Below are 12,983 nucleotides of genomic sequence, written 5' to 3'. Positions count from 1 at the left end.
AATCTAAAACCTCCTCCAATCCATTTCTCAGAATAAATAAAGATCTTGATTCCTACAATTTTACAACAAAAGTCACTGTTTTATTAGCTAAAATAATTATGGAAAAATTGAAGATAAATTAACTAAATAAAGGATTGTCCTCATGTCAAAAATTGTTGCTAGAAAACAAGATCAACCCTTAAAAAGTGATTTGGTTGCTGTTGAAGAACAACACAGGAGATCTTTCTACGTGCTCACGCCAGCCAGTTCTTTGGCGGTTGTCGATAGCACCAGTTTTTGAGGCTGTAAACACAAACCAAACAGTTACATTCAGTTCACTTGTAAATAAAAACAGAACCACAAGTCATATTCACTTATGTTCTTAGGTCTATATGAATCTGGTAACAATTTCCCAATTTCTAAAGTATGGCACTGTAAGTTTAATTTAAATGGAACTTGGGATGTGGGAACCAGTATCCAGATTTACAAAAACATCTACAGAAAAAAAAAAAAAAAAAAGGAAGAGAAGTTTCTGGGCTGGACAGTTATAACTTATATATGGAAATACTGAAGATATATGATTGTAGGAGTTGTGGGGGATGATAATGGGGTACATGGTGTTTGAAAAATAAAAGGGTGGTGGTCTGATTGGCCCCGCAGTGGTGTCCACCCACAAGAAACCAAAACAGTTGACATGATGTGAATGGATCCCACATGGGCCCTGTTGAAAGGAGCTAATTAGAGGTAGCTGCATTGTGCAGTTTATATGAGTATAAGAAAGAACAACGAAGAAATACTGTCGAACCACGCAAATAGTATGTAAATGGTACCAACAAATAAAAATGAAAAGGTTTTCCCCTAACATGTGTTTTACACAACGACTTTTAGAAATAGAGGGTCATTATTATATCGTGCAGCAATAGCAACCGATCAATGAAAAGCATGTCACACACAGACTTATTAAAGATTCTTACCGCAACTAAATCCTTTTCGTGCTTTGGTATGAATGCTGTATCAACTATGCCATTTTTGAAGTCCTGCAATACAATAGGGAACAACCAGATGGCAAGGTTAAATAGATTGATAGCTTCAAGAGTCTAACGGTTGATAATTCTCAAAATTTATTGATTTAAAGAGAGAATAATTAGCATCCCAAGGGCTTGTTAAGGGAAGACCAAACCCCACGCAGAAATTGGATGGCTAAACGGTTCAGTTAGCAAAGCTATCTGGCATAGCAATGGCTTGCCAGGGGCACTCTCCCAGCCATTTTAGGTCTAGTGAGTCAGAGTTAAGAAAGTCCAGAAACATATGAAGATGAGAATCTCCGCACCTCGATATCAAGGATGAGTTTATGGTATTCAATGGTTGTAGGAACTCCTGCCAAAATAAGTATTTAGCGTCATTTAAGCTGATACATACCTTACAAGGAGTATAAATAATAGAATTTAAGGGTGGGTTGCATTCACTGCTTTCTTGCGATTGTAAATCATTGAAGCCATCTCTATCTACATTAGTAGAGAATTTATGGTTGCAACTGTTATAGCACCAAAGTTCAAAATACAGTTTGTATGTATTACATAAGCTACCTTCCAATAGTGATGCATCAGAAGTTAGATATGTATTACAAAGTACATTTCATTCTAGTTTAAAGATCCAGGGAAAGAAAGGGAGAAATTTGCATAAATCTTGAAACCCCGAAACAAGAAAATTAAAACAGTAAAAAAAAGAAAGAAGGGGAGAAACTTGTCCGTATGTCAGGTTTCCAAAGATCGACTTCTTTATGTGAATCCAGTTAAGTAGTAATACAGTAAAACTGCTAAATATACATAAAGAACAACAAGAATAAACAAAAGGGAGAAACTTTCTAAATTAGTATTAAATGGATCACAGAAGCATGGATATCTCTTTTACTGGATGAGTCCATTGAGACATTCATATTAGATGAAGCAAAATGTCCAACATTTAAGTGGGCATTAAAGGGATGTTGACGGTGAAATATAATCCTCAGTATGGTTGTAATCAATGAATTAGTTACTAACCTGTGATGACAGTGTCATTAAGAGCCCTCTTCATGCGTTCAATTGCTTTCTCTCTGGTTGGAGCCCAAACAATTAGCTGGAAAGATGGTGCATAAAAGTTAGCACTGTAGCTCGAACCAAGACAGTGATAACGTGATTCAGCAAAACCCGCTGAAAAAGGGGACTCAACACAAATACATGTCTGCGCAAATAAGACCATAAATGTGTATATACATTCATGTATGCATATTCATCAAAAGACAAGCGCACCTTTCCTAGTAGGGAGTCATAGGTGGGGGGAACCACGTAACCTGGATAAATATGACTGTCCATTCTCACAAATGGACCTCCGGATGGTACGTACTCTGTTATCCTCCCTGTCATTTAAAAGTAAATTAAGTTATAAAAATCTAATTAAATAATCCTTGTGCATCATAATTTTAAAATTTTAGTCCAACAATTCAACTAATAGACAATAACAACAAACATGGGTACAAAAAAGACAAAAAAACCATGATAGGAAAAACAGCAATTGCATTCCTTGCCTGCATGAAGATTACATAAAGATGATAGGAAGAAACAACACAGCAATCAATTTACTAAATAAAATAAAAGTCCACAGTAATCTTTCAATGGGAAACAGATCAAGGGAAAAAAAAACTGGCAACTGATGGATAAAAATCTGAGGTTGGTATATGGGGAAAGCAATAGTGAGCAACTAAAACAGAAGATTACCTAAACACAACATGTTATGAACATAGATGTCAGCACGTTTTCTATTTTGTAGATAAATATAGACACTTAAATGATTGTCAGACAATGGAAATAGCTGATGCAATTAATGGTTAAAAGATAAGAAAGAAAAGTAAGGAAAGGTATACCAGGCCCCGGGCGAAATCCCTTGAAAGCATCTTCTGCATTAATACGGCATTCAATTGAATGTCCTCTGAGCACAATATCTTCCTGCAGATGATATTAGCCATGGAATCTGATCATCCTAGTCTTCAAGAAATTAAGAAAGTGCAACTTGAAAATACTGATCATTAGTCATTACCTGCTTGAACTGGAGTCTCTCTCCAAGGGCCACACGAATTTGTTCCTCAATCAAATCAGTTGAAGAGATCATTTCCGTCACAGGATGCTCCACCTGAGTTTCATCAGAAACAATATGATTTATCACTCATAAATTTATGATAAACAAATGGATACTTTAAAAACTTTTAGTAAGGCTGTCCTTGCCTGGATTCTAGTATTCATTTCCATAAAGTAGAAGGAACCTCTTTCATCCAAAAGAAATTCAACCGTCCCAACACCGATGTAACCTATAGACACAGCTGCTGCAACAGCTGCATCACCCATAGCTTTTCGCAATTCTGGGGTTAATGCAGGGGAAGGAGCTTCTTCTAGAAGCTTCTGATTCCTTCGCTGTGAAAGAAAACAGAGTCAATATAGTTTTTACGCAAGAAATTTAAGCAGTGTCTGGAATAAATTATTATGCTTAAATTTAATTTAGTTCAGAATAGGGGTCAAAAAGATTGACAGATATTAAGAGCATCACAGAACTTTGTGGTAACTGTTGTCTGAAAATCAGAATCAATGGGGTTTCTTGTCTTCTAAATTTTAAATAAACGATCCAAGAGCTAAATCAATAATTTCATCTGGCAAAATGGCATTGGGCCAGTCAGAACCATTCCATATGGACAAGGTGAAGAAGCTACCACCATAATTAGGGCGTAACAATTTTAGGCATTTAGTCATGTTGATTAATAAAAACACAGGGACACCCCTCTAGACTTTTTTATATAGTTTTGCAGCATAGCTCACATTAACAAGCGAGCAAAAAATCATTCGACCTGGATTAGCTTTGTTTAATGGTAAAGCTGTCATAATTGATGTCGTTTTCTTGTAGTTGAACTTCTTACCTTAGATTATCAAGAATATCAAAAGTGACACTAAATGCTCAGGACAAGAATACCCATTCAGTTATGATTCTCCTCTCTCATTCTCTCTTGGATGAAGGGGATAGAGAGGAGAAATACTCAAAGAAGCAAACACAATAACTTCTAAGAATCTTCGAATATCCTCTTCTCATCTAAAAAAGAGAAACTTAAGTGTTGATTTTAGCAAGTAAACACCAAAATTTTTAAGTCCAATCATTTTCCACCCTTTTATAACCAAAACCCATCTTTTTCAGTGAAGCCCTCATTGCAGCAACACAAAACTCTACCGCCACATTCAATCTTTTACTATTCAGAGACCAAACAGATAACCTAAATCAGCCTATTTCTCTGCAAATCCCGAGACCAAAATCCTAGTCACCATCATCTTTGTCAATTTGAAACCCCTTGTCGCAAAAGAAACATGAGGTAAGGGTACCTTTTGATGGAGTTTTGTGATGTCAAACTTATTCTAAAAGGTGATCCCAACTCCCCTCCTAACTCCAACTGCATCTCCCTTTCAGTGGAGCCCGCAATCTCTTAAGTGATTGATTATGTCATCATTTGAAACTCAAATGCTTTTTGTATACACTTTGTTACAGAGAGGAAGAAAGGAGAATGAGGGGGTGATGGACAAAGCCCTGAAGGATTTGAGAAAGGGAAAATAGAAATGAATGTGTTTTGAATGAAGGAATACACTTTGTGTGTCATTATACCAGATGTCCTAAAGTCAGACAGGTCTGAAAATCCGTACACATGCCCAACACTGACCAAGCATTTCCATTCAAGTTATGTGTAGCAAACCATTTAAATCAAGACACACTAATAGTGCTAAGTCAGATACATTTCTTCATGAGTAGCTGCCCAAATCCAAAACAGATATAAGTGTCATTGCAGGATTTGCATTGTGACAGGTAGCCATTGAAGCCTTAGATAGATAGATAGATAGATATGTAGAGAGAGAGAGAGAGAGAGAGAGATGTTTGTCATAAGTACCTGAATGCTGCAATCACGCTCTCCAAAGTGAACAACGTTTCCATACTTATCTGCGAGAACCTGTTAAGACAAGTAGCATTTTATAGGTGAATCACATGCCTACATAATATTATCCAATGATTCTTCTTTGACTGTAAATATGCAAATTGCAACTCTCCATCCTATTCAGTTTAAGTCATTAGCACAATTGGCCAAGTTAAAAAAGATGCTAAATTAAGACTAAGCATATAAAGATATTGGATGCAATAAAAATGCCCGAAAGTCCAATCAGAATATTTACCTGGAACTCAATGTGCCTTGGATTCTTTACATACTTTTCCAAATAAACCCCATCATTTCCAAATGCAGCTGCAGCCTCACTCTTTGCTTGCTGTTAAAATGAAAAGATCTAATTCAGCACATAACTGAGACACACGTGAAGTTCCCATAGCTTGGAACTCATCAGATAAAATTCATGGTCAGTGAGTTGTTAACAGTTAACACTTAACACAACCAGAGCCTATCGGAGTGACGATTAAATTGGATCAATAGGATCCGTTGCTTAATAAAGTCTGACATTGTAATAAATTCCAGAAAAACAGTATGAATCACTTAGAAAAGTGCCTTATCTTAGGTTCATTCGGCATTAGATTCCATATGCATCATTTCTCCTTTCCAAACTTCTAGCATTAATGACAAATTTCTGGAAATTTACAAATTGTAACTCACGCATAAAATTCCAAGTAATACAATCCACACCATAGTTTCTCAGTCTATTAACTAGTGAATTTTCTTTGCACGTGCCATATAAAAAATGCACCCAATTGTGGAGATATAATATGCTTAATCTCCTGATATTTGAGGAAAAAATACCAAGCATGGAATATTCATCCATCATACTTGTCACAATAACATAAAAAAAATTAAATAATAATTTAGGGTCATTTCCACATTGTAAAGTTTGTCATTATCATATTTCAAAGGGTCCAACTAATTGCTAAATATATTCAACCATCAAATTCATCACAACAGATACCTGAACATCAACTGGCCATTTTCATCTATGTACTCAACTTAACTAAGCCTTTGTCCCAAACTAGTTGAGGTCGGCTAATGAATCCTTTAGAAAATTTTCATGAAGAGAGTGAACCCCCCCCCCCCCGCAACTGCACATGAAGGTGCAAGGACCCTTGCTCATTTAACACTACATCTGGGCGCCGATGCAGCGCGTCGCTAAGAGGGTTACACCCCAACGAATTTTCTATATGATTCATTTCATAGAAAAGTGGCAAAGTTTACGGCCGGCTACCAACCTGATGCCAACCCTCCTCCTTTATCCTGGCTTGGGACAGGCTGTGAACAATACATGCGGGTTATTTTCCTCTAGGGTTATTTTCATCTATATAAGTTCTATAAATGCACTGTCAATGTGCAAGTTAAATATGCTCGTCTTCAAAAACTTGCTGATTGATTAGGTGCACGGACTTAGCTCTACATATCACTTCCAAATTCTGGTTTAATAAAGCATGGCTTGTTGATGGTCCATTCAGCCAATAATTTAAGATTTCAGCAAGTTTTTCAACGACTTGACCAAGTCAAACTTTGAAAATTGGAGGCCAATTTCCAAGTCTAGTTCAGGTTTTGCAACAATAAGCAACAGCTGTGAAGTACAATATATAACATGAATGCATATGGGGTGTAAAGCAGTTGCAATAACACAACAAAGTTATGAAGACAAGCATAAATCTCAAATTGAACAATCGTGACATACATTCTATTTTGTATGCAACTTTAACGTTTAGAAATGAAAGAATTTTAAACCATGAAGTACCTGTAACAGCTTCACAAATTCATCAGGTTCATTAGCTAGACGCATCCCACGTCCTCCACCACCAGCAGTTGCCTTAAAAAAATGAAAATGTAATCTAAGTACTGAAAAATGGTAAAAAAAAAAACTACTGAGAAATGGTATGGAAAGTAAGGAACATGATGATACAGTTTATAGTTTAAATCAACTCAAGTTAGGAGAAAAAAGATAGTATACCTTGATCATAACAGGAAAACCAATCTCATGAGCAAGCCTGACAGCTTCTTCTGTGGACTGAAAATTTCAACAAAGATAGAGATAAAAAAAAACCTTTCCTAATTTGGGAATAAAGAAGTATATGCTCTCAAACCAACTGTACAAATTGCATTAGCTCTATTACCTCTAACAATCCATCACTTCCAGGTACAGTCGGGACACCAGCTTTTTTCATTGTTTCCCTCGCAGTAGCTTTATCACCCATGGTGCGAATACTGTCTGGCTGCAAGAACATAAAGAAAAGTAGCAACTATCAATGGACCCACTTATGGACACAATAAGTCATGGTAAAAAAAGGAAGCTTAAAGAATTCTTCGTCACGAGTGTTGAAAGGGAAGAAGACCAGCTTTTACTCCCGCTGCAAACAAGTAAAGGTGTAAAATTGATCTTGTTCAACTTTTCATAGAAGATCTAAAAATCTAAAACTTGATATGATGCAATCAGACACTGGGTCAAAGTTAACCTGCAATCCTTTTAAGCAATTGATCCAGTTTTTCATTTTAAAAGGCTAATGCTATAGACTCAGATTTCTTTATTTATTGAATACCTAATCAATTTTTTCAAGTTTTAAAGAGACCAAGCTAACCCCTTTAACTCAGCTAAAATCTTGATTGACTTGAGCTACACTGGTAAGATTGTTTCCAGGACTCAGTTGAGTTTCTAAACACTGTAACCACAAGAATCATAAATAGAATTCACATCCAATTTAGGAGTACTTTCATATCCTTCCAACAGAATAACTATATGAAAATAATCTCTTGGTTAAATGAGGGACTTCAGGTTGGGCCCATCTTACAATGATTCTTTTGCTGACTAGCTCGAATATCAGGAAAAAAATAGGTAAAGATCACCATCTTAACAAGGGATTTTAGAAAGAAGTTTCTCAATATGTTAAGGGGTAAAAAACTAATCTGTGGCATTTGAATATCAGTGACTCCATACTAAAATACCTATTTGAGGATTGAACTCCTAAAGAGCACCTCTGGGAAGAGGCCTTTGTGCTGAATGCGTATGTTTGGAAACATAAAGCATATTTTAAACACTCCCATCCTTACAATGGCAACAGATTGGAAGCTATGAAATCCACTAGAAATGCATGATTGGAAAGTATTAGAATTGCTAAAGTAAAAAATAGAAGGTTGTCAGCTAAATTGAAATTGAATTTTGGGCTTCACAATGGAAGGGACAGGATTGTGAGCCAAGTTCATTGATAGAATATTCAAGGTCAAAGCAAATAATTCTTCGTGCTTTAGATATTATGGAATCTATAGTTCCGTTCAAAATCTATAGTCAAAATTCTGAGTGTAGAAGACTGTGTAGAGCACCAACTTGGTTATCCAACAAGGAAAAGGAAACATGTAAGACACGGATGCAGCATCATTTAGAAGTATCTAGGAATCAAAGCACCTAACAATGCTAACATTATCCAGATGTAAAGTGCTAAGTGAAAATAATCAATCCAATGAATTTCTACACCACCAAAACCATATCATAGTGATCAAACCCAAGGGTCCAAATATAATCATCATTGGAAATTTCATAGCCAACGCAATATTACTAGTAACAACCAAAATACTTGTGTCATTGTTAACAACCTGGATGAAGTAGTCAAAAGAATAAGTGGACACTTCAAATGCATTCTCCCAATGAAAGGCCTAATCATGAATATACAAGTGGTTTATTATCATTTCATATTTTGACGTAGGGAACTTACATTGGGCCCAATAAAATTGATCCCATGGTCTCGGCATATATCAACAAAAGTAGCATTCTCAGCAAGGAAACCATATCCAGGATGCAACATGGTACATTTATGGCTAACAGCCGCAAGTAGAACATGTCGAATGAACAAATACCTGTCAAGACAGGCAATCAGTCCAAGCCCAAAAAATGATCGATGAAGAAAGTCGGATATAATTACCAATTCCATATTAATAGGGAAGATGAACTACAAAAAGTAGAGAAGATGGGTATGCAACTTGATTAAGTGCCTTCTATATAGGCAACAAAAGTCGCATTTTTACAACTAGAGGGATGAGAGTTCTCATGGTCTATAATTTTATAAGAGATTCTTGCACTTCTGCAACAAAAATAAAAGAATAATTATAATAAATGAACGAATGTTGCAGTTTTACTGGATCAAGTAGTAAAAAAATTTGTACGACCATGGCTCTTGAATCTCGACACACATGAGGGATTGCATCCTATGCCAATATTTCAAATTGAGACTTTACTCTAGTTTCAATGTTCTTTGAAGAAAATCTCCACAAGGCAAACGAAATTGGGAAGTGATGAGAAAAACTGCGGTGTGTTCTTTATCTTTTCCTATTATTTGGCCATCAATTAAAAGATCAATTCCTAACAATGTCACAACCAACTTCATATGTGCAATATAAGCTAATCCAAGCATAATCCTGCTACATATTTCTTCTTTATCTTCGAATATAAATCGGTTCCTTTCCAGCCAAATGGACCACATTACCACATCACTATAAAGGCTATGTCCATTAATTATAAGCTATTAATTCATTGAACAGTCTAACTTACCGAGCCGACAATAGATCAAAACAGTAAAGAGCATATGTTCATGCCACGTCATCAACGAAACCCAAAAGTAGAAGATTAGAACCTCTGACATTTGACATATGCAACTATTTGAATAACGATTGAAAAAATGATAATACCTAATTGGAAAAAAGAATGAAACTGAGGTCACTTACGACTGATTACTTGGTGCTTCCCCGATACAGACAGCCTCATCTGCAAGCCGCACATGAAGGGCATCCCGATCTATTGTTGAGTGAACAGCAACACACGGTATTCCCATCTCATGGGCAGTTCGTATCACGCGTACAGCAATTTCCCCTCTATTTGCGACAAGAATCTTCTCAACCTTGCATGTCGCAGTGAGCGCTCCTCCGAGTTTCTTGGACTTTTGGCTTACATTAGCAGTTTTTTGGCTAAGAAAATTCACACCATTTCCAACAACAAAGCTACATTGCGAGCTCTTTATTCCTCTGGCTTGTCCCACAAACAAACCCTTGAAATCAGAAATACCAACACTTAAGCAAATCAGAAATAGACCAAATACCGATCAAAAAACAAAAGAAATAGACCAAATGCAACATCAGAACCAATTTAAGTGCTTAGATACATCTGAATCAGACATTGTACCTTCTTAAATACATCTAAGTCAATTTCAATCAATGTACCTTCCAATTAAAAATAAATAAAAAGAAGAAAAACAAAAGACAAAGCGTCTGCAGAGTAAAACTAGCAAAAAATGGTAGTATCCCCCAACATTGGGATTAAATAAATTTCGAACAATGAATCTAACTATTGAAAATCGAAAGAATAAACAGACTGCCAGTACGACCAACTACAACAAATCCTCATGAAAATTAAAAGAAGAAGCAAATTGCACATAATCAAAGTGGCAGGATACCCATATCAAAACCCTCATAAAATCTAAAAACGGCCTTATTAAATATATCTAAATCAACTTTGATCAATGCTCCTCACAGTAAATAAAAATGACAAATGAATTATCTTGGATGTAATCAAGTTAGCAAAATACTCATAAAAATTCCTCATGAAAATTCAATACCAAACCTTCTTAAAGATTTCCATATCAATTTCAAAAGTGCCTCTTGACAGTGAAAAAAATGGAAATAAAGAAGCAAATTGCATGTAATCAATTTTAGCAAAATACCCATATTAAAAAAATGCTCATAAAAGTAGACCCAATTCTTTTTGGTAAGAATAGGCTCTTTTTACCATTAAAAAAAAACAGAATAGGTTCTTTTTCATTACTACAACAGATTAGACAAAAATGTAACCCACTATATCCATCTAACCATAGAACTTAAGTAAACATCAATTCTACAAAATCAGGAAAACACAAAATAACAATAACTCAGAATTGGGCAATTACTTACAGGAGGCATGCATACAGACTTGCAGACAAACATTGTCTCCATGCTTGGAATGAAACCCTAAATCCATAAGACAAAAAAGGAGACCCATTTCAATTCCAGAATCAGAAAACCAGAAAGGGTGATTGAAGCTACATAAGAATACTTCTCGGATCTGAAAATGTATGTATAAGTACCTAAAAATGAGAGGAGAGAAAGTTGAGATTTTTAGAATTTTGGGGAAAAGGGAGTTGTGAGTTTCGAAGAGGAGCAAAAGCACATTAAATTGAGAGTCGATGTAATCGAGGACAGTTGCAGATTGAATGCTCCGCCGAGAGAATTAGAAGCTTTGAGCTGGAGTTTGTGTTTTTTGCTATTGGAAGTTATAATTCGCCCCTGTTTCTTCCCTGGGCCACCCCCTTCTATGTATTTATGAATTATGGGTCTATTTTTTTTATGACATAGGATGTCCGCACGCCCTTCGAGAGTAGGACTAGTCCCTACGGATACACACAACGACCCACTCACCACGTGTATCAGGTAAGTCGGGGGCAGGATTCGAACACTCTGAAATGGTTGTTGCACCGACTGCACACTGGACTAGTTAATCAATGAATGCGCTGCTGCAAGGAGGCCGGGATGCTACCCTTGTTTCTGAAACCAACTGGATCGACGGGTTTCACAACTAGAACTGGCTATAGTTCTCGAACTGAAGCATCCGCCTTTTCAACAGGGATCAAACCCGTGACTTTATGCCGAAGAGCCAATGCCTCGGTGGGTAAATTTATATCATTTCCACTACAAGGGGGTGGGCGGGGGAATGAAAGGGGGGAATATATCATTTCCTTGGTTTTGTTTGTTTAATGAGACCTTCTGTTATTAGTCCTCGGAATACCAAAGTTGGTCATCTGCACAACCCATCTTACCGGGCCCACCATGGATGTGGAACAGTAAAAACCATTAACTGTACACATGGAAGTTATATGGTGCTTGGATCTTGCAATCGTGTAGGATCCAAAATCTATCGACCATATAAAATGTCAAGAGTGACACCTATGTTGGGTGCATCATATAATTTCACCCTATATAAGGTTCTCACACTTTATTGTGGAAATTTATTATATAGGACTTGCTAGGGAATGGTAGGAAGTTGGTTGATCAAATCATCCCAATTCAAAGCTTCTCCGTATCAAAAAACTACGGTTCCTTTTGGATACCTCACGTTTTTTGATACAAAATACATCAATCATCCTCATGCTCATGTTGTACAACAAGACGGAAGGAGGGACGTCTTGTTGTTGCTCCAGCAAGGTCAAGGAGTAGCGAGACTGAAGGTAATTGCCACAAATATGGATTTCCGAATAATGGCTCGCAGAAAGATTTGAAACTCAGATTTTTTATTTTTTTTTCACTGTTGTAGTTGATTTGGAAATCGAAGGATCCGATGCAGTTCCAAATTTAAATTCTAGGGTTTAATGATTAGGAAAGACTAGAAGTTAGAATTTCCCCTGAATATACCCAGTATAGGAAATTGGGAATGCTTCAGTAGTTCGAGTTCATTGTAATATAATAATTGATAAGAAAGGTCGACTTGAAGGTGAAGGCCTTGCTTTGGGTCTCTTATGGCCCAAAATTCACACCATTCATTCAATCCTTAATATCTACTGTGCCCGTTCCATCCATCACAGCAACCATGCAAATCTAGTCAGCTCGATGAACATCTTTTTTGTTCTGTGATTTGTTCTGAATTCTATATTTTAATCCTCGTTTTTCCCTACTTCAATATCATTTTCATTTCGAAAATACCCTTTTATATCCTTTTTAAGGGGGAGAGGTGATATATTCGCCCCTTTTTTACTTGGGACAGCCCCTTCCAGTGTATTATGACCACTCTTATACACTAGAGGTAGAGGTGGCTGTCCCAAGTAAAAATGGGGGAGGGGGCAAATTTATTATTTCCCTAAAGTGTGAACAAATTCTACGGGACCCATTTTACCCAGAAATAAAGAGTCTGGATTACACCACTTTAAAAACAACGGATTTGCTAGGGATCATTCATTTCACGGGTCTTCTTTAA

The 12,983-nt window shown here is 36.5% G+C and overlaps 1 protein-coding gene across 2 annotated transcripts; it reads right to left on the bottom strand.

Annotated features, from left to right (window-relative positions):
• Window positions 1-11: 11 nt before the first annotated feature.
• LOC143851470 (biotin carboxylase 2, chloroplastic-like) lies at window positions 12-11,315 on the bottom strand. Of its 2 annotated transcripts, XM_077360923.1 has the most exons (18): window positions 11,104-11,315; window positions 10,931-10,987; window positions 9,713-10,032; window positions 8,707-8,848; window positions 7,117-7,215; window positions 6,954-7,010; window positions 6,741-6,812; window positions 5,211-5,300; window positions 4,931-4,990; window positions 3,237-3,422; window positions 3,052-3,144; window positions 2,879-2,960; window positions 2,268-2,374; window positions 2,019-2,094; window positions 1,310-1,356; window positions 954-1,016; window positions 177-282; window positions 12-52 (listed from the first exon to the last, which is right to left on the bottom strand). In XM_077360923.1, exons 2-17 carry the CDS (start codon window positions 10,970-10,972, stop codon window positions 226-228), a joined length of 1,593 nt encoding a protein of 530 aa, XP_077217038.1. In that variant the 5' UTR covers window positions 10,973-10,987; window positions 11,104-11,315; the 3' UTR covers window positions 12-52; window positions 177-225. The 2 variants fall into 2 exon arrangements, with proteins under 2 accessions (XP_077217038.1, XP_077217037.1); XM_077360922.1 differs by having other exon boundaries at window positions 12-282; window positions 11,104-11,314.
• Between the last annotated feature and the right edge of the window lie 1,668 nt (window positions 11,316-12,983).

The sequence above is a fragment of the Tasmannia lanceolata genome, unplaced genomic scaffold (assembly GCF_043159265.1).
Source record: "Tasmannia lanceolata isolate RefF3 unplaced genomic scaffold, GAP_Taslan_0.1 ptg000018l, whole genome shotgun sequence".
NCBI lineage: Eukaryota > Viridiplantae > Streptophyta > Magnoliopsida > Canellales > Winteraceae > Tasmannia > Tasmannia lanceolata.
This window is presented reverse-complemented; position numbering and strand designations above follow the sequence as displayed.

Bases quoted from the DNA above. Each gene is read 5' to 3' on its own strand.
- LOC143851470 (XM_077360923.1), bottom strand. From the start codon at position 10,972: ATGGAGACAATGTTTGTCTGCAAGTCTGTATGCATGCCTCCT. The intron at 6,813-6,953 runs GTATACTATCTT...CATTTTTTTAAG, and splicing joins GTTTTCCTGTTATGATCAAG to GCAACTGCTGGTGGTGGAGG. The intron at 3,423-4,930 runs GTACTTATGACA...TTTCTTTCACAG, and splicing joins AGCGTGATTGCAGCATTCAG to CGAAGGAATCAGAAGCTTCT.